Genomic DNA, 20,943 nt, shown 5'->3' on the forward strand with positions numbered 1-20,943 from the left:
ATTCTTACTCTGTATTGTGAAGAATTCCAGGCAGATAGCTGATCTAAAGTTGTCTCAGGTTGGTAGCAATTCCTGGCAGCTGACATAAGCAAGTGCAATTTCTCACTGGAGGAACACCACTTCAAATCAGGCCTCAAAGAATTCTCGTTGATAAAATTTCATGAAACTCATGGCAAAAATAGTCACAAAATAAACATGGAACCAGATGGTAACATGAATGAGAACTAGGAAAAAGCAGTATTCTTCAGACACTGAATTATCAAATACAGAATGTATTTTTTTTAAAGACTTGTACACTTTATTTTTATTTATTTATTTTTTAAGATTTATGTATTTGTTTATACAAGCACTGGGTACAGTCAGAAGTGTGGGAGGGTGAGAGAATTCACCAGAGCCAGAGCAGGGAGCAGAACAGGCAGACTGATGAAGTACACTGCTGAGGGGAGCAGCAGGCGGCAGGAGAGGTCTGCGCGCCATGTGGGACACTTCCCTGGTGGCCGGGGAGCAGCTGGGGATCGAACCGGCGCTGCAGAGGCTGCGGGCAGCTTCACAACCCAGCGCTCAACCGCTGCGCCACTGGGGAGGCCCAGTGTGTTTTGGTTTTTTTTTTAAGATTTATTTATTTATACAAGAACTGGGTTACAGACCAGATGTGCGGGAGGTTGAGAAGATTCACTAGAGATAGAGCAGGGAAATGAACAGGCAGAATGACTGAAATACACTGCCAAGGGGAGCAGCGGCCGAGACAGGAGAGGTCTGCTGAGCCATGTGGGTTGCTCCCTGGCCAGTGGGGGTCCAACCAGCACTGCAGACAATGCTGCGCTCAACCGCCTGTGCCACCAGGGAGGCCCCCAGAATATGTGTTTTTTAAGTGAGTCAGTAAGTAAGTTATGTATCTCTTCAGTTTAGAAAGAAGAGAAATTTGAAGATTTATGCAAGAAATACAAAAGAAACAGAACTATTAAACACCAAGAGATGAAATCGTTTAGATCTGTCTTGTAGAAATAAAACATGGCATTCAAATAATTGACATTTATTGAACATTTTCTTTATTCTTCCTTCCCCTTGCCCCAACTTTTCTAGGTACCAAGACATTATTCATTCTATTCATCTGGCCCGGAAGCCAAATTTGGGTCTAAAATCCTGTGATGGCAACCAGGAACTCTTAAACTTTCTTCGTAGTGATCTCATTGAAGTTGCAACAAGGTTACAAAAAGGGGGACTTGGTTATGTGGAGGAAACATCAGATTTTGAAGCTCGGGTGAGAATATTAAAAAATCACCCTCTGAAAGCTGTTACTCATGGAGACACAATTTAAAAGTGATACTGCTTTTTATTTTCTCAGATGACCCTGAAATCTTTTGGGGTGTGTCTTGAAACACATGCAGAATCAAAAATTCATTATATACATAGTTTATTTTTCCTCTGCAGTCTTATGCTGGTATCCAAAAAAATCTAATGACCCAGAACTGTGGTTCTGGAGCCTTAGTTACATAACATTATTTAACATATCTATTCTCATGTGAATAGATGGGAATTCTATTCTCTAAATGTGAACAGAGTAATCCTTCCAGTCAAAGGTTAGATTGTCTGGTAGGAATCAAAACAAAACTTACAATTTTTTCTTTGTTATTTTGTTTTGCTTGGTTTTGAACTTTTAAAGGACTACCAGGTAATACGTAGTCTTTTACTATCTTTATTGAGCATTATTTTTATAACTATGTTTTATAACTGAACTCCATTATTTTTCTTTCTGTATCCTGTTCTGTGACTCTAACCCCAATGTATCTACTCTCTTGATGATTATTTAAGTTGTTTTAAAGTATGAGACATGTTTGTATATCCTGTTTTTGTCCATTCTTTACATCTCATCCGCTCAGTATAATTATGCTTATGTTGGATAACATTTTTTATGTTAATTGGGTACATCCTCTGGCTTGTTTATAGTACTATCATTTACTGCTTTAAAGGGCCTTAAAGACCTACTCTAGATGAAACAATTGAAAAGGATCCATGCCCCACATTAGTTAGGTTTAGGTGTAAAAGCTGGAGAGAAGATTGGAGTATACTATACAGTTACTGTAATTTTTTTTGTTTTTACTAAATTTAAATCAAAGTCCATATAATTCTACGCATGTTGATATTTGTGGGTCTTTTCAACTTATTGATGTGCATTGTAGCTTATGCACTATACTTGTTTGATTTTTATTTTGTCAGCATTTATATATTTTTTTATAAGTTTTTCCCAGTTTATAAAACTTTCCATTTCTTTTAGTCTTTATACCACTTTGGGGGTACATAAAGACCCATGGAATTCATATGAAAAATCTTTTATTGTTAGAATTTTGTGTTTCCTTTTTATTTCCTTTGCTGTTAGATTTAGCAAATTATATATGCATCTTATGTATGCAACTCTTCCTCCCTCCCTCCCTCCCTCCCTCCCTCCCTCCCTCCCTCCCTCCCTCCCTCCCTTCTTTTTCCTCCCCTCTGATTTTCTTTTTAATTAGCCTGGTCATGAATTCTTGCTAATTTCTTGGGGAAAAGAATTTAAGCATCTTTTGAGTTCTTGGTGCTTTTCTGAAGAATTATTCAACCAAAAGATTTGGCCAATTTCAAATATTACACCTTTTTTTTGTTTACTTAGTTATTTATCAGTTGCCTTCTTTGTGCTACTTCATTAACAAGGTAGTGTTTGGTATGTAAGAGCATGAATTGAATTCAGGTGAAATCGCTTCTGATTTTTCATCCATAAAATAAAAAATGAGGCTTAAATTAGATTGTTTGTGAAGCATACTATCTGACTTATTATATAAGTCATTAGTTCAGTAAATTTTTACTTTTCTTTTCAGATTTTCTTTGCCTTGAGACTTTAGTTTGCACACATGAGTTCCAAACTCATAAGAGTGTATTAGTGAGTTGTGCCCCTTCCTTAGAGCAAGTTTTAGCATCCTGATTATCCTTTCCTGGGAAAATGGAGTAGTCAGCTCCTTTTAAATACCTAAACCATCTGTTGGATTCAGGAACCCAGTTAAAATGTTATGTGACCCTTTGGATCTAAGTTGATTTGAATTTAGTTGAAGGATAATCTTGTTTCATTTTTCTCTTGGCCTCAATCTGGTTTTTATATTATTTCCTTTAGGTGATCTCGTTAGAGAAACTTAAGGATTTTGGTGAGTGTGTGATTGCCCTTCAAGCCAGTGTCATAAAGAAATTTCTCCAAGGCTTCATGGCTCCCAAGCAGAAGAGAAGAAAACTCCAAAGTGAAGATTCAGCAAAGACTGAAGAAGTAGATGAAGAGAAGAAAATGGCAGAGGAAGCTAAGGTATTTAGTGAAGATGTAGTTATGACTTTGTAGAAAAGTGTGATTTGGTTTTAAAAGTGTAGCCCTATGATTTTTAGCCTCTAAGCACTAATTCCTGAGCCAGTGTTCCCATTTTTATCTCTCTTACTAGAATTTGTGATTTGTGAACTATTGTGCGGAGCACAACGCCCCTGCCTTTAGGACTGAATAATGGGTCACAGTGACCCATCTCCCTTTACCAGAACTGATTGTTTTTTTCTTTTTTAACGTGGTAGTAGTTATTAAATGTTAAAAATTGTGGTAAAATACAAATAATGTACAAATTAATGTTCTACTCATTTTTCTATATATAGGTACATACCACTACATTCACATGTTCTGCAGCTGTCACCACCATCCATCTCCAGAATGTTTTCATCTTCCCAAATTGATATACCCTGTCTTCACTACCTATTTCTCTTTCTCCATAATTCCTCAAGACCGTTTTCTGTGTCTGTGGGTTTGACATGTAGCATGTGCCAGAATTTCCTTCTTTTTTAAGACAGTAATATTCCATTATATGAATATGGCACATTATTTATTCATCCCCCAGTGGACAGTTGAGTCACTTCTACCTTTTAACTGTGAACATGAGTGTATAAATATGTTCCAGTCCCTCCTTTTTTTTTTTTTTTTTTTTTAAAAGATTTATTTACGGCCACCAGAGGAGGGTCCCGCATGGCTGCTCCCCGGCCACCAGAGGAGGGTCCCGCATGGCGCGCAGACCTCTCCTGCCGCCCGCTGCTCCCCGGCGGCTGCTCCCCGGCCACCAGAGGAGGGTCCCGCATGGCGCGCAGACCTCTCCTGCCGCCCGCTGCTCCCCTCAGCGGTGTACTTCTGTCCTTCTGTCCTTCTGCCTGCTCTGCTCCCCGCTCTGGCTCTGGTGAATTCTCTCACCCTCCCGCACTTCTGACTGTGCCCAGTGCATGTATAAACAAAAACAAACAAACAAACAAACAAATAAATAAATAAATAAATAAATAAATAAATAAATAAATAAAAAAGATTTATTTATTCATGCATATGAGAACTGGGGTACAGGCCAGAGGTGCAGGGGGTGAGAGGGTTCACCAAAGACAGAGTGGGGTTACAGAAAAGGCAGATTGACTGAAATACACTGCTGAGGGGAGCAGCGGGCGAGTCAGGAGAGGTCTGCTGCGCCATGTGGGTACTCCCTGTCGGGGGATCGAACTCATGCTGCAGTGGCTGCGGACAGCTTGATAGGTTGCGTCTTAACCCCTTGCGCCACCAGGGAGGCCCCCAGTCCCTACTTTTAGTTTTCTTGGATATATGCCCAGTAGAATTTTTGGATCATATAGTAATTCTACTGAATTTCTGGGGATGTACTCTAACACTTCCCACAGTGACTGCATTTCTGATTTCTTCACACTGCCAGTATGTACACATCAGTACTTACTGGTTTGTTTCTTTGGTAGTGGGTGTGAGTGAATTGCATTTCCCTAGTGATTAGTACTGTTGAACAGCTTTTCATGTACTTATTTTGACCATTTGGGGATATGTCTACTCAAGTCCTTTGACTATTTTTTAATTGGGCTGCTTGGGTTTTTTTTGTTGTTATTGAGCTCTCTGGATTCTTTACATATTCTGGATAATCATCCTTTATAAATGGTGATTTGCAAATATCTTCCATTAAATGAGCTGCCTTTTCATTCATTTTTTTTTAATTATAAAAAAGTTTTGAATTTTGAAGTTCATGTTTATTATTTTTTTTTACTTGCTTCTGTTTTTGGTGTCATATCCAGTAAACGTTGTCAGATCCAGTGGTATGAAGCTTTCCCCCTTGCGTTTCTTTCTAGAAGTTTTACAGTTTTAGTTCTTTCTAGATTTTTGATCCATTTTAAATTAATTTTTGTAAGTAGTATAAAGTAAGGGTCAAACTTCATGCTTTGGTGTGTGGCTATTCAGTTTTCTGTGTTTTTGTTTTTTGTTTTTTAAGAGCATATAAGTAAATCAAGTGTGAGAGGTAACTAAAATGTGAAAGAATTCTCATCGTAGTTTCCCTCTAAGGATATAATTTAATAGCTTTGATGTGTTTCCTATATACAAAGATATTTTTGCTAGGTTTTTGCACAATGTGATGTTCTGCAATTTTTCATTTTTAGCATGTTCTCCATCCCCCCCCACCCCCCCACCTCCATGGTATTAATATTAGATTTTTTTTTTTTTATTTTTAGATTCCCCATACAATTGCACCCTCCTTATTTTGGCCCCAAAATATAGTTGTTTGTTGATTTCGATTTTTTCTTTCTTACAATTATTCCTTTTCCTGGTCCCTTATTTAGGTTTTCTAGATTCCTGCTGTGAGTGAGACCATCCAGTATTTTTCTTTTTCTTTCTGGCTTATTTCACTGAGCATAATCCCTTCCAGCTCCATCCATGTTGCTGCAAATTGCATGCGTTTATCTTTTTTGATTGCTGAGTAATACTCCATTGTGTATATGCGCCACATCTTCTTGAGCCAGTCATCTATTTTTGGCCATTTGGGGTGTTTCCAAAGCTTAGCTATTGTAAATAGTGCTGCTATAAACATCGAGTGCAGGTGCCCTTTGTTATCAGCATGTTCTGAACATCTGTTCCCTTTTCCTTGTCAGTCCAAATAGATTTTCCTAATACTATGTTATTTTAACATCTCAATTCTTTACTACTGAATATTATGTTATCTTCAATTTTTCCTTATTATAATAAATAGCAGTTCCATTTTTGTCTGTGTAATAGATTTCTGCTTAAGATTAAATGAAGAAAAGGATTTGAAAACTGCATTTAAGGGAGTCCCAACATTATCCAATAGAGTACTTTCCCCTAACTTGTGGCTTCTCTCTTTCTTTCCCTTCACAAGTATCTGGCTTACAGCCATGAGTAAAAATTAGAAGCCCTCACTTTCAAGGAACTTTGTTGGAGTGTGAAAAATGGTTATAGTAATGTGGCAGTACTGATGAGAAAGAGTACTTGGCTCACCGATGACAAGTAAAACTTCCCAAAGGCGAGAATACTCTCAATTACATTTTGAAGAATAAAGTAGGAATTAAGCTTTGTTAGATTGAGCTGAAATTGGCATCATTGACAACTACGTCATGTTTTGTCCTCTTAGTTTACACAGGATGAGTCTACTCTCTAAAGCTCCTTAGATATTTGTATGCCAGTTGTCATATTTCCTCTGAGGTTTTCCCTGAGGTCGAGGGTCAGTGATACAGGGAAGATGATTTGGGTAATAAGCAGAAAAGAAAAGTAGGATTCACTTAGATAAATGCTGTCGGAGACTGATTCTCAGCTTAGTTGAGAAGGAAAATAAGAGCAGTTGTAGATTTAACCTTGGGGCCCAGACATAAGTCCACAAGTGGAAAGCATGAAAGAGTTTCTTGGAAAATCAATTAGGTTGCCTACTAAGTAGGTCAACAATGTTCTCCATTAAAATGGCATTATGCCCTGTGGTTCCCTGCCAAAGGTCAGCTTTGCCACAATTCTGAAATTTTCCACTGTCTTTTGCTTTGAAGGGTTCCACTTAGCACAGCCAGGGTTTTTCAGCTGGCACTAGGTTGTTCAGTGAACCAAAACTGGTCTCTAATCTGGGCCTCAGTTTTCTTATTTATAAAAGTAAATTATCTTTCCAATCTCTTTGTAATAGTTGATAATTCAAATATTTAATGTTGATTTCATTATCTTGTGTTAAATAGGAAAGGTGATATATGCTTTGGAAAAATCATAGATTCTGTTAGGCTCTCTGTTTACTTTGGATGTATTGTCCTGACAACCCATTTATCTGTTTTTCCATCTTAACGTTCTTTTTTGGAGAATATGACTTGAATCCTCATATTTTTGTCAAGATAATATGTCTTTTTATTGTTAGGCAAAGGGACAAATGATGACTTACATATAAGCTGGCTTCTCCTTTATTTAAACAGAGAATTTGAATTTTCTATCAGAAGTGTCTAGCATGTCAATGACACTGCAAGAGAGAAAATTTTATTGAATGACACCAGTGTTGAATGTCAGAATTTTATCTTGATGCTGTTTGTTTTAAAAAAAACTGTCTGAATATGGTAGTCGTTTTTGGTTTTTATTTTTAATGTGCTGGACTGTGGAATTTTATGCTGGGGGAGGAGACCAGGATGTTCTTTCAAATCTTGAGTCCTTGTTGTTAGAGACTGTTAGAATCTAGGCTGATTGGAATCTAGGCTAATCTAAGTGGAAACCTCAGGATACAATAGGATGCTAATGATTGTTCAATATGTATAATGTGAGGAGCAATGGATTGGGAGTCTGGTGCCTGGAGAGGAGACATGATGCTAAATTGCTATGAGACCTTGGGCAAATTTTCTTTTCCATGAAAAATAAACTTTATACAAGCATGTGCAAGTGTTCATAGCAGTGTTACTCAGAATAGCCAAAAAATGGAACCTGCCCCCCCCCCCCAGTTGACCAATGAATGGATAAACAAAATGTAATATATTCATTCAGTGGACATTACTCAGCAATTAAGGTGGAATGAAGTCGGCCTCCCTGGTGGTGTAGGTGTTACGTCTTGGTGCTATCACACCATCACCTCTGTGGCCTGAGTTTGATCCCTGACCAGGTTGCTAACCCACATATGGTGCCACAGATCACTCCCATCTATCGCCCGCTGCTCCCCTTAGTAGTGTATTTCAGTAGATCTGCCTGTTCTGCTCCCCACTCTGTCTCTGGTGAGTCCTCTTACCACCCCTCTGTGCCCCGCACCTCTAGCCTATGCCCCATTTCTTCTCTGCATAAATAAATAAATAAATCTTAAAAAAAAAAAAGAAAAAAAGAAATGCTGCTATATGTGCTACATGTAACAGAGTGGGCGAACCTAGAAAACTGAGAAGAAACCAGTCACAGCGACCATATTCGTGTTACATAAAATGTCCAGAATAGGCAGATTAGATTGCCTAGACCAAAAGTAGATTGGGGGTTGCCTAGCACTGAAGAAGTGTGGTGGCTTAGGGTAAGGAATGAGGAATGACTGTTAATGGGGTCAGGGTTTCTTTTATTTTTGGGGTGGGGGAGTGATGAAAATATTCTAAATTTAAGATTATATTGCAAAATATAGTTGCACAACCCTGCAAATATATGAAAAACCATTGACTGTACTTCACATGGTGAACTTATTAATATATAAATTGTATCTCAAATGTTATTTAAATGAGGTTAAATAAGTTTATTTCTAAGCTCTCAAATAGTTATTTTATCTTAATGAGGTCAGATGAGCTATTGAGTACTTAACTTATAATTTGTAGGGAATAAGTAAAATTCATGCTGTGTGCTGATAGGACTTTTTTTTTTTTTAATATTTGTGTATCTGACTATCCACTAGAGGACAGCAAAGCCCATTTGAACTTATTCCCTGCCTCTTCTCAATAACACTTTTTTTTTCCTTCTTTTTATACAAGCACTGGGTACAGTCAGAAGCGCAGGAGGGTGAGAGAATTCACCAGAGCCAGAGCGGGGAGCAGAACAGGCAGACTGACAAAGTACACTGCTGAGGGGAGCAGTGGGCGTGGCAGGAGAGGTCTGCCACACCATGTGGGACCCTTGCCGGCGGCCAGGGATTGAACCGGTGCTGCAGAGGCTGTGGGCAGCTTCGCAGCCCAGCGCTCAACCGCTGCGCCCCCGGGGAGGCCCTCAATAACACTCTTTCAAAGAACTTTTTTTTTTTTAAGATTTATTTATTTATTTATTCATACAAGAATGGGGGTACAAGCCAGAGATGCTGGGGATGAGAGGATTCCCCAGAGACAGAATGGGGAACAGAACAGGCAGATGGACCGAAGTACACTGCTGAGGGGAGCAGCGGGGGAGTCAGGAGAGGTCTGCTTCATTATGTGGGTTGTTCCCTGACCAGCTGGGGATTACACTCGTGCGTAGAGGCTGCGGATTACTTCATAGTGCGGTGCTTAACCCCTTGCGCCACCAGGCAGGCCCTTAAAGAACTTTTTAAGAACCTAAAATTACTAAATTATATCTCATTGAAGATACTTGGGTTATTCTTTCAATAAGACAATCTGTGGTGCTGTGTGTCAGCTCTCCATTACATCATGGAGAGTATCAGTGAGGCAGCTATGATTTTGAACTCCCACTTATTAAGGAGTTCTGAATAGGGAAGGAAGGAAATTGTGATGTGTTTTGAAGGCAGATGTTGAAATACCTGCAGTGGGGTTCAGAGTAAGGAATGAGTTTCCACTAGAACTGCAACAGCCTTTTAAATAGATTTTTGATTGTGCTTGTATTATTTCTTGTTATGCATAAATGTATACAAGGCTTTCTGTATCTGTAGGAAAGAGCAAGGTCAGCTTTTAATCCCCTCCCTTAACCTGTACACCGTAGTTTCAAAAATATCTCAATTATCCTTTTTCTTTGGCAGCTCTATTTTAAAGAATAACCGACCTTTCCTAAAGAAGGAAGACTTAAGTCTCTTTTCGTAGGTTAGGACAGTGAAATTCAGTGTGATTGTGTCAACTAGAGCTAGCTTAGTTGTATAAGTAGCAAGGTTATTCATTGCTAACCTGATGTTTAGTTCAGTCATGACTGTAAGACAAGTGACTTCCACAAGGTTGATGGCACTAAGATAACCGAGTCTCAGCTTTTGGTGGATCGCATAAGCTTTTCCTTGTACATCTCTGGTGCATTTTCTCACTGTCTGAGAACAATACCCTGTATATTGGCATTTGCTTATGTGGATGCTCAGCTAATCATTAGGGAGAAGAAAAGCTTTGAAAAAATCTTTGGACTAATAAGGTAAATAATATAAAGAAATGATTTACCCTAAAATGATATTTCTGTTCCTCAGAATGTGTTTTTTATAGGGGAGAGGGTTGTGTTTATTATTGAAATTTCCAATTGTATTTTCTGCCATCCAAACTATATTTTGCTTGAGTTGATTCTAAGTTAGTTTGCATTTTCTTATGATGGAAGGATGCTAAAAGTAACTGCCCAGAATGGAGTTAGGCTAACCCCTGGGCTTTAAATTTTTCACCTTAATTAGTAGTTGGTAGTAAAGTCAAGAGGAATCTTTCTTATTGGATACATAATATATTTTTTAAAGACTTATTTTTATTTATTTATGCATAGAAGAACTGGGGTGTAGGCCAGGGGGTAGTGAGAGGATTCACCAGAGAGAGAGTGGGGAGCACTCTGTCAGGCAGATCGACTGAAATACACTGCTGAGGGGAGCAGCAGGCGAAACAGGAGAGGTCTGCTGTGCCATGGGTTAGCTCCCTGGCCGGGGATGGAACTCCTGCTGCAGTGGCTGCCAATAGCTTCATAGTGCTGAGCCTTTCACCCCTGTGCCACCAGGGAGGCTCAGATACTTAATATTTTTAAGGGTTGTAGAATGTTTTGTAGATACTACTACTTCTAGATCCTCTAAAATGGAAAGAGACCTGTTTTTCCCTATTTAATTCTTTTTTTTTTTTTTTAGATTTATTTATTTATGCGTACAAGAGCTGGGGTACAGGCCAGAGGTGTGGGGCCTGAGAGGATTCACCAGAGACAGAATGGGGAGCAGAACAGGCAGATTGACTGAAATACACCACTGAGGGGAGCAGCAGGCGAGTCAGGAGAGGTCTGCTGCACCATGTGGATCAGCTCCCTGGCCGGGGATCAAACTCGTGCAGTGGCAGGGGACAGTTTCATAGGTTGCATCTTAACCCCTTGCGCCACCAGGGAGGCCCAACCTATTTAATTCTTTTTGTGACCTTTGACAAAATTTTTTCATCCTTCAGAGTCTTGATTTTGTTTTTTCTGTGAGATAAGTGGCTTATATTGGAGGAACGCTAGGATTCAAATGTACTGCGAATGTTCTCATATTTTTATCTGTTCCTGGTTCTCCCCCATTATGTACACATTGTCAATATTATGTGAATTATCTACATTTCATGTCATTGAGGTAAATGTAGTAATGCTGGTCTGGTTTGGTCTCTATTTAGGTTGCATCTGCTTTGGAAAAATGGAAGACAGCAATCCGTGAAGCTCAGACTTTTTCCAGAATGCATGTTCTACTTGGGATGCTTGATGCTTGTATCAAGTGGGATATGTCAGCAGAAAATGCTAGATGCAAAGTTTGCCGAAAGAAAGGTAAATTTAGATTAAAGTTGCTTATCTGAGTGTATTAGAGACCACGACTTTCATTCCCAAGATCTTTTCTCCCTTAAAGAACTCTGTGACCTGGAAGGGTGATATGGTTGGGATTTCATGGGCATCACTGTCCGCCATTTTCAGTTGTCACAATCTGTTGACTGTAATCTTGCTGCTTTTATATATACACCTGTGCTTGTATCTGATCCTTGGCTTCCTGCCACCAGAACAGAAATAAAACTCGATTGTTGGATATATTTTGGAAATATGCTAGAATTAGTGAATAGAAGAATTGTTGTATAGGCCAGAGAGGGGAGAGAGGATTCACCAGCAACAGAGTGGGGAGCAGAACAGGCGGATTGACAAATACACTGCTGAGGGGAGCAGTGGGTGAGACAGGAGAGGTCTGCTGCACGATGAGGCTCCCTGGCCGGGGATCAAACTCATGCTGCAGTGGCTGTGGATAGCTTCGTAATGCTGAGACTTAATCCCTTGTGCCACCAGCAAGGCTCCAGAAGAATCCTTATATAGCAATGTGATGTATAGTGATAACCTTCAGCATTCTCCTTGCACAGCTTGGCAAAAATGCTAGAATTTAATTGCCATCAGCTTCGATATAAAAAAACTTACCTACAGAAAATAATGGGAAGAATGATTTACCCTTTTATCTCTGAACATCGAATGAGATAAATTTTCATCTATTGTTCTCTATGTTACAAATGAGTGTTCTATATAAATAATTAGGCTATAACCACTTAATACACAATTTAAATATGTCTCTTAACAGTCAACCTCAATATTCTTTTTTTTTTTTTTAAAGTTTTATTTATGCATACAGGAGCTGGGGCACAGGCCAAAGGTGTGGGGGGAGGGGTGAGAGGATTCACCAGAGACAGAGTGGGAAACAGAACAGGCAAATTGACCGAAATGCACTGCTGAGGGGAGTAGCGGGCGAATCAGGAGAGGTCTGCTGGGTCATGTGGGCTATCTCCCTGGCCGGGGATTGACAGTATTTAACCTCAGTATTTTTGCTACAGTATTAACATTCTGTAAATGTCGCTCTGTTTTGTCACATACAATTTTTTTAGTAAGGTTATATTTAATAAGGTACAGAATTCATAAATTACTCAAGTTCCCCCCCCCTTTTTTTTTTAAAGATTTATTTATACAAGAGCTGGGGCACAGGCCAGAGGTGCGGGAGGGTGAGAGGATTCACCAGACAGAGTGGCGAACAGAACAGGCAGACTGACGAAATACACTGCTGAGGGGAGCAGCGGGCGAGACAGGAGAGGTCTGCTTGCCATGTGGGTTGCTCCAAGGCCAGCGGGGATTGAACCGGCACTGCACAGGCTGCGGACAGCTTCACAGAGTGGCGCTCAACCGCCTGCGCCACTAGGGAGCCCCGAAAAAGTATTTTTTTAAGTACAGCGTTCAGTCTAAAAATAAAAGCTGTGTACATAATGTTTAAATGTGATAAGAATTACCTCCTAGAGATTTATAAAATGCTAGTCTTTGAAATCATATAACAGCAAATCAGAGCAGACCCTTTGCTCCTTAACTCCAAGTATAAAATGGGAGTGTTTGCCCTCTTCAGTTAAATTTTCTACAGGGAACAAAATTAGTTACTATTGTTTTGAAATCTTTTTATTGCCTGAATTTGACTCATCTGTGAAGTAAGGCAGGTAGTACCAGCAGAGGGCAATATTTGCTCATTGTGAAGACTACCGCTGGTCCATGGCTTTAGCAGAGTCCAGTAGAGCAAGGCATTTGGGACTGTTTAAAACTGAGAACTTTCGGAGTTCATATGTGCAAAAGCAACTTCATGGCTTAAAACTTCCCACTGATTCTCATTGGCTCAAGTAATTTTGTGAATTAGGTTAGAATTTCATTTCCAAAGACAGAAAGACCTGTATAAAAGCCATTCACTTGCCCTAAAAACTGATTTAGAATGAAGGTTGGCAAGGGAAATTGACCAGGTTAAGTTGGTTTGCTATATTTCAAATGTAGGGAAACCTATTAGTTTAAGAAAAAATCAGATATGAGTTGGAGGGTCAGGAATGAGAAAGGGCAGAAAATGTAATGCTTCATGGTGGATTCACTTCTTAGTAAGAGAGGAGCAGCAAAACTTCTTGCTCACTTGATATTTACTACCTTTTAGTAAATGTAAACTGTCCTGTCCTAACCCTGGGTAGGTTTTTGGGATGTAAGTCATAAGACTTGATCCTTAAGTTAACCTGTAGTCTCGTTTACACTACCTTTCTTTTCAGAGAAAGGCTTTTTTTCCTTTTTAAATGGAGTAGCAGTATAGTAGAATGTTTGTTCTTCCATGGTGCTAATTGAAGGTGAGCGGCTCTTTCTTACAACTCACTGATTGTTGCCATGCTCCCGACAATGCTATACAAGTTTATCTCCTTACAGGTGAGGATGACAAACTAATCTTGTGTGACGAGTGTAATAAAGCCTTCCACCTGTTTTGTCTGAGGCCGGCCCTCTATGAAGTACCAGATGGTGAGTGGCAGTGCCCAGCTTGCCAGCCTGCTACTGCCAGGCGTAACTCCCGTGGCAGGTGAGAATTTTTTTTTTTTAAGCAAATAAATTAATAAATAGCTATTAAGATTAAGCTTTACTTATTCAGGCTGAATGATTTTAAGAAACTTAAAGTTCATCATAGGGGTACAGAACCTGGTTATTTAAGGTATTACAGTACAGCTCAAAGGGCTCTGATTTACTTTCAGCTCAGTGGTAACATTTCTGACTTTCACTACCAGCCATTATCTGTACCTTCTCCTCGGATAACAATATATCTGTTTCTGCCATTTACTTCCACTCTCTCCACTTCTTTTTTTTTGAACATTTTAAAAGGACATGCATATTAGGAAAAGGAGAAAAAGTGAGGCACCTGCATAGTCACAGGTGGGCAGGAGAACTGCTGCTTTGCAAAAGGAAAGAGTTTGTGAAAGAAACACCTGCAGAGTCATAGGCAGACAAGACACCTTTCCCACTTAGTTCATGATTACTTTTGCAACTACCTACTGCTAAAAATTCTTATTCATTAGCTTACTCATACCTATTGCTATTCTTCCTTTTATTTTATTTTTTTTAATTTTTTATATATTTTTAAAGATTTATTTATTTATACATACATACATACATACATACATACATACAAGCACTGGGTACAGTCAGAAGCACAGGAGGGTGAGAGAATTCACCAGAGCCAGAGCAGGGAGCAGAGCAGGCAGAAGGACCGAAGTACACTGCTGAGGGGAGCAGCGGGCGGGCAGGAGAGGTCTGCGCGCCATGCAGGACCCTCCTCCGGTGGCCAGGGAGCAGCTGGGGATCGAACCGGCGCTGCAGAGGCTGCGGGCAGCTTCGCAACCCAGCGCTCAACTGCTGCGCCGCCAGGGAGGCCCCCTTTTCATGATTAGAACTTTGGTGTCAACGGGACATCTTCCCCTCATTTTCCATAGTCATTAGTTGCCAGGTGTTACCAGTTTGATGTCCACATCTTACCAGTCAAACTTCTGCGGTCCATTCTCAGTGGCCCCTGCTATCCCTTGTCCTTCCTTCATTTCTTATATGGGGTCCTTCAGTGGCTTCTAAACTCTTCTCCCTTACCTCCTATCTTCCCCCCTGCCCCATTCAGCTTTTGTGATTTACATAAGGCAAAGATCTGCTTATGTTACTTTTCCTGTTCAAAACTTCCAGTGTACCCTTGCTTCTAGGGTGAAGTTCAAACTCCCTAATCTGGCTTTTTGAGACTCTTATATAATACTCACCCATGTTTTTATGAATCTTTGTTCCCATATTTGTGTGCTTGTTACAGACTGTTCATTGTTCATCCTCCCCTTTTTGCTTTCCTCCCAGCTGGGAATTTTTCCAGTCCTGCAGATCTCCCACCTGGGTATAATGCCCCTGCCTACCTAAAATTGCACTGCTTGTTGAAGCATTTTTATATCTTTAGAATTAGTTGTTCCTCTGTGTTCCAATTGAGCTTTTGATTTCTAAAATAGTATTTTGCCTTTATGGTTAGTTTTATGCATGACTGTCTTTCCATGAGATTGGTAGTGCCCTGAGAGTAGAGGTGGTGCTTTGTTCTTCACTCAGTCCCACCCAGTAAGGCCAAACAGGCCCAACATAGTGCCTTGTAAAGTGGAGCTGCCTAATATTTGCCAACTTAATACCGTTGTTTTCCATGTTGAAATTTGAGGTTGTAAAAGGGTAGCTTAAAGACACTCTGGCTTGATCTCTCTTTGAAAGGGCAGAGCTGTTTGATCCTGACCCCATCTAACAGTATTACTTGGTTATTTCTCACTCTGGTTATTTCCAGCTCCACTTGAAGAGATGAGGCATGCTACTCTGGGGTGGTGGGGCTTGGACCAGCTGCTCTGAGCTGGGATTACTATTGCTTTGATGTTAATGGTCATCTGCAAGCTGTTTCAGCTCCTGGAAGGGGGCCATCAAGGTGGAGTAACACCTGTCTGGACTGTTGATCTCCTTATAGTCCACCCCAGAGTTGGGGACAGTTTTTAATACCTGAAATGTTACATTATCAGACTGATTTTATGAGACAAAAGGAATAGAAACATTTTTATATCTTTAGAATTAGTTGTCCCTCTGTGTTCCAAATATTCCATATTTTTTTCCTCTGGTTTCAGTTATTTCCCCTGTAGTATGCAGGGGTATAGGTTTGTGAAGGGGGGGATGGGGTTGAATTTTGGTCTTTATGTCTGTTGCTTTTGGTGTCTTATCAAGGTGTTTGGGGCCTGGTGAAGGAGGCATGCTGCTGAAGCTTAGCTTTTCACTGTTTCCTGTGTCCTGTGTCCCCTCTCCTCACCGACAAACTCAGCTAGTCTGTGAAGAAGAAATGTCCCTGAGAGACTTTCTTTTTAGGACTACTTTAGCCTAAAACTGTGTTCCCTGCGTGCTTTTCCTCCTCACAGGAATTATACTGAGGAGTCTGCCTCTGAAGACAGTGAAGATGATGAGAGTGATGAAGAGGAAGAGGAGGAAGAGGAAGAGGAGGAGGAAGAAGATTATGAGGTGGCTGGTTTGCGATGTAAGTATCGTTTGCCTTCTCTAGTTAATCTTACAGTCTACCACACTGAGGTGCACAGACTGTGTGGCCAGTAGACACAGGGTTGCTTTCAGGCCATCATCCTTTCTCACGTATAGTAGCTTTGGAATTCTGCCATGGTTTAAGTGGGTTTTGAAGATGTAGGTGGTTGGGTCTTAGTCTCAAGAACATCAACCTATGATTGATCCATTTGGTCTAAAATTTAGTGGACTTCAGGACCGAGGGATGTTTGGGACAGGTCTGCTGGTTCTGAACCTGTCAGTGCAGGGGGATAAGAAGGAAGGAAGGTCTAGGTCCTCTGCCATCTCCAAACAATTCTTTGGCCTCTACTACAGTGCTGCTTCCAGAAAGGCTATCGATTCTCTGGTTACAATGATTTTCTTTCCTCTAGTGTGCAGGCCTATGTAGCTAGTTGAGAAGAGAAGGCTGGTTTTCTCTGACTTAAGTATAAAGTTAGATCATTTGATTTGATTCTCATTCGGTACCAGTAGAGGGAGGAAGTCCTCATTATTTGCACTCATTTCATCTCATGTTCATTTTTCTTGAGTCTTGTTATTTTCATGATTAAACCTAGTCTACCAGCCTTCCTCTTTACAAAATAGACCCTTTTTTATAGGATAATAGTAAAGAGAGCACATCAGGACTAATAAACTTTTAAAGAAATGGTCAGAAGATTGTAGCGCTCTGAACTATAGTACTTGACATAAGGAGAGAGAGCGAGGATGTTTGCCTTGATCATTCTTTTCAGTGCTGCTGCTGAAACCTGAGGGCTTGCATACCGCTCCCATCTCCCCAATCATGGGGTTTTAATTTGGGGCACCTTAATTTCCCCCTTTCCCATAGGCGTCTTTTGTTCACTAGACATGATTTTCCGTATATCCAGGTGAGGAGACAAAGTAATCTATTAACCATTCTAGAGACTGTTGTTCTACTAATTGGAGAATCATGATTTGGATGCACTTTGAGAGCAGCTGTTAATATAGCCATGTCATGATTTTGTTTATATTCAAACTAGTGGTGGCTTTCCACTTCTGAGCTATTACTCTCTTTCCGAGGAATTATTCACTCTCTGGAATTACTCACTCTCTTGTCTGCCTGCCTTCCAAAAGACTCTAGGAAGTATTTGGTGTTCAGAGCCCTTCGCTCTGCCATTTTGGCCACTAAAGTTGTAATTCCCTTGTTCAGCTCAAGACCCTGGGTTGGTGACTGTCACTAGTGTCCCAAGATTCATCCTTGCCTTTAGCTAGTTTCTCTCATACTAGCCTGGTCTTGGCTACACCTTAAAATAGCCAATGAAAAGTTGTCTTGGTCCTGAAGTAGACCATAAAACTCTTTGTTCTCTGTATACTGCTATCTCTGTCCAAATTGTTACCTCTCCATTTCCCAAGGAAACTAGTTCAGTGGAGAAACCTTGAGCTATGGAACATTGCACCCTAAGGACATGCTGAGGAGGGTTGGTTTGTCTGACATTGAGTACCTGTTATAAACATAAGTAGCTGGATACTCTTGTATTGTTTATCTTCTTTTGGGCATTCTGGGCAGAACTCTTATGGATGTGACCTAGCTCACTGTCTGGTTTTCAGAAGTGAAAACCAGGAAACAGGACTGCGCTAGCTTTCAAATTAATTCAAGGAAAACTTCACATAAGTAACAGCTTTTCTCTAAAACGATTGTGGTGGTGAATATAGGATAATTGATAATTCTGCAATCAAGTTCTACCTTATATGTAAATTATATACACTCAGGCAGAGTTTAGACTGTAGGAATTCCAGGCAGACCTGTTAGCAAATGGTTTCTCCAGAGTTAGTGAGTTTACAGTGGACTCCCTCAAAGGGCCTCATTGCTGGAGTAACTGAGCAGGGTGGGGGCAGAATAGAAGTTCTCAAATGCAGACCTTCTGAAGACTCTTCAGAGGTCTTTGGCAGTTGATGAAAGATATCCATTTACCGTCTCCTATTAAGGTAAGAGAGAGACTGCAAGAGTCCCTTATAGCCAACAGAGACCATTGCTTTGCCTGTCCTGATAACTCCCCATGCCACAGATATGCTTCCTTCACCTTCAGTTTCTCTGCTCTGAGTTCAAATTTCTTATTTCAGTGAGACCTCGGAAGACTGTCAGAGGCAAGCAGGGTGTCATTCCCCCTGCAGCAAGACCAGGCCGACGACCAGGTAAGAAGCCGCATCCTACCAGGAGGTCGAGGCCGAAGGCACCACCTGTGGATGATGTTGAGGTGGATGAGCTGGTAAGAATTATGTGTCCTCCCTCTAACGTTTCTATTTCTTGCCCCCCCCCACACCAGCATTAGGAATTTATCGGGCAACAGGTGGGAACCTCCCTCTCTCCTCCCTGACTTGGGAGACTGATGAAGCAGATGGGTTGTCCTGGAGATGGACAAGCCAGCAGGCCCTCCAGGAACAGCTATGTCCGGCATTCCCCTGCTGGAGCCTGCAGACATCGTCTCCTCTAGTTAATAGGCAGCCTGCAACTTGTGAAGGATTTTAAAATAGTCCTCATGTGTTTCCAGTGGCCTCCGAGGGGCTGGGTCTCTGTTGTGGGAATGTCAGCTATGTTGGCGTCTCACTGCTGGGTCTTTTGCCCACAGTTGTTATGGGAGGGACATATTTTCTCCCCTTTGCCCTCTCCCCACCTCCTTGCCAGTGTATTAGTGGTCTTGCCTTAGATTTCACTTGAGTGATCAGGAATAAAAAGAGGCTATTGAAAATTTCCTTGTTTTGACAGATTAAATTGGGTTGGGGGTATAAAGCAAAGCATTGGGGGATCACAGGGCACTGAGATCTACCCACTTGCTCAGCCCTCATACTTCACCTCTGGCTGTAGCGCAGCCTAGAGCCTGTGAAGGAGGCCACTCAGCTCCCACATTTGTGCTGTGGGAGAGCCAGGAAGAGAATTCCTGCTTTTCTTCCCTGACATTCCCCGCCCCCACAAATGTGGTGGTCCCTGTAACCTAGCCGGCTTTCCGCAATTGCTTTTTATAATACTCATCCACGGTCTTAGCATAATCCCAGGTCCATCTGCCATCAGAGGGCTAGTGTCCTGTTGACAGTGGCCCTCCCTCCCCGACCTCTAGCAGGACTGTAATATGGTAACCGCCCTGCCCTCTGCTACTTTGATCGTCATCCATGAGGAGCCAGGGCAAGTGGGCTGAGCACCTGCCTCCTGGCCGAGTACACACTCTGACTCAAATGTCCCATGAATTTGTCTCTGCTCCAAGAAAAGGTTGAACTCTTTTTCCCCCCTTTTTTAAAGCAGATATATGCATTTTCTGCCCAGTCCTCTCTTGGCCTGTAATAACATGTCATCTTTCCTTTGGCACCAGGTACTTCAGACCAAGCGGAGCTCCCGGAGGCAAAGCCTGGAGTTACATAAGTGTGAAGAGATCCTCCACAAGATTGTGAAGTACCGCTTCAGCTGGCCCTTCAGGTGAGCTTGGTGTCCTCCAGCACAGAGGCCTAGGACCAACTTTGTATGTCCTAAGAACATCCAAGTATGACAGTGGGAAAGGGAGTCTAAGCTGAGCGCTTAGGAGCTACCCTGCTCCCTTTCCTTTCAGGATGTTTCTCAGTGGTGGAGGAATTCGCTTTCCTCCATTGCCTGCCACTGGCTGATCTCAGCAGGACTGGGTATTCTGAGGCAGGCGGTTTGAGAACAATGTCAGTTGCATTCAAGCCTGTGCTAATATCTCCATGTGGTTCTTCTCTACAGGGAGCCTGTGACCAGAGACGAGGCTGAGGACTACTATGATGTGATCACTCACCCCATGGACTTTCAGACAATGCAGAACAAATGTTCCTGTGGGAGCTATCGCTCTGTGCAGGAGTTTCTCACCGACATGAAGCAAGTGTTTACCAATGCTGAGCTTTACAACTGTCGAGGCAGCCATGTGCTGAACTGCATGGTGAAGACAGAACAGTGTCTGGTGGCTCTGTTGCATAAACACCTTCCTGGCCACCCATATGTCCGTAGGAAACGCAAGAAGTTTCCTGATCGGCTTGCTGAAGATGAAGGGGACAGTGAGTCAGAGCCCATTGGACAGTCTAGGGGACGAAGACAGAAGAAATAGAGGCAGGGCCCTGGTAAGGGAGCTGAGGTTGGGTCATTGAGGGAGAGAATAAAGGAGGGAGGTGGGAGGTGGTGGAGAGAGAAAGTTGTAGAATGTGGAAGGGAGACCACAGAGACCCCTGTCACCCCAAGCCCCGTGCTGCTGTTACAAACTTTCCATAAGGCCACCTTCCAGCAGAACTCTTTGGAAAGCCTGGTATTGGTTGGGTAGTCTCCACGCAGAAATATTATGGGCCATAGATGGCCTTAACCCCCTTCTGAGTTTCCAGGAAGAGTCCAAGGATAGGACTTTCCTGCGAGCCCAGCTCCTTTACTTTCATCCTTCCTAGGATCCCTC

At 41.5% G+C, this 20,943-nt stretch overlaps 1 protein-coding gene across 1 annotated transcript in view; it reads left to right on the forward strand.

Moving 5' to 3' along the window:
- The window catches only part of BAZ1B (bromodomain adjacent to zinc finger domain 1B), a gene marked incomplete at its 5' end in the record, with an annotated part of 70,085 nt that overhangs the window by 48,684 nt on the left and 458 nt on the right, over positions 1-20,943 (forward strand). The window contains 8 exons of the mRNA XM_084250488.1: positions 1,084-1,261; positions 3,140-3,322; positions 11,302-11,449; positions 13,868-14,015; positions 16,393-16,508; positions 18,623-18,768; positions 19,864-19,967; positions 20,250-20,620. Coding sequence (XP_084106614.1) covers positions 1,084-1,261; positions 3,140-3,322; positions 11,302-11,449; positions 13,868-14,015; positions 16,393-16,508; positions 18,623-18,768; positions 19,864-19,967; positions 20,250-20,607 — 1,381 coding nt within the window. The 3' untranslated portion in view covers positions 20,608-20,620. The remainder of the gene's footprint in view (positions 1-1,083; positions 1,262-3,139; positions 3,323-11,301; positions 11,450-13,867; positions 14,016-16,392; positions 16,509-18,622; positions 18,769-19,863; positions 19,968-20,249; positions 20,621-20,943) is intronic.

The sequence above is a fragment of the Talpa europaea genome (genome assembly GCF_964194135.1).
Source record: "Talpa europaea genome assembly, chromosome: 12".
Lineage (NCBI taxonomy): Eukaryota > Metazoa > Chordata > Mammalia > Eulipotyphla > Talpidae > Talpa > Talpa europaea.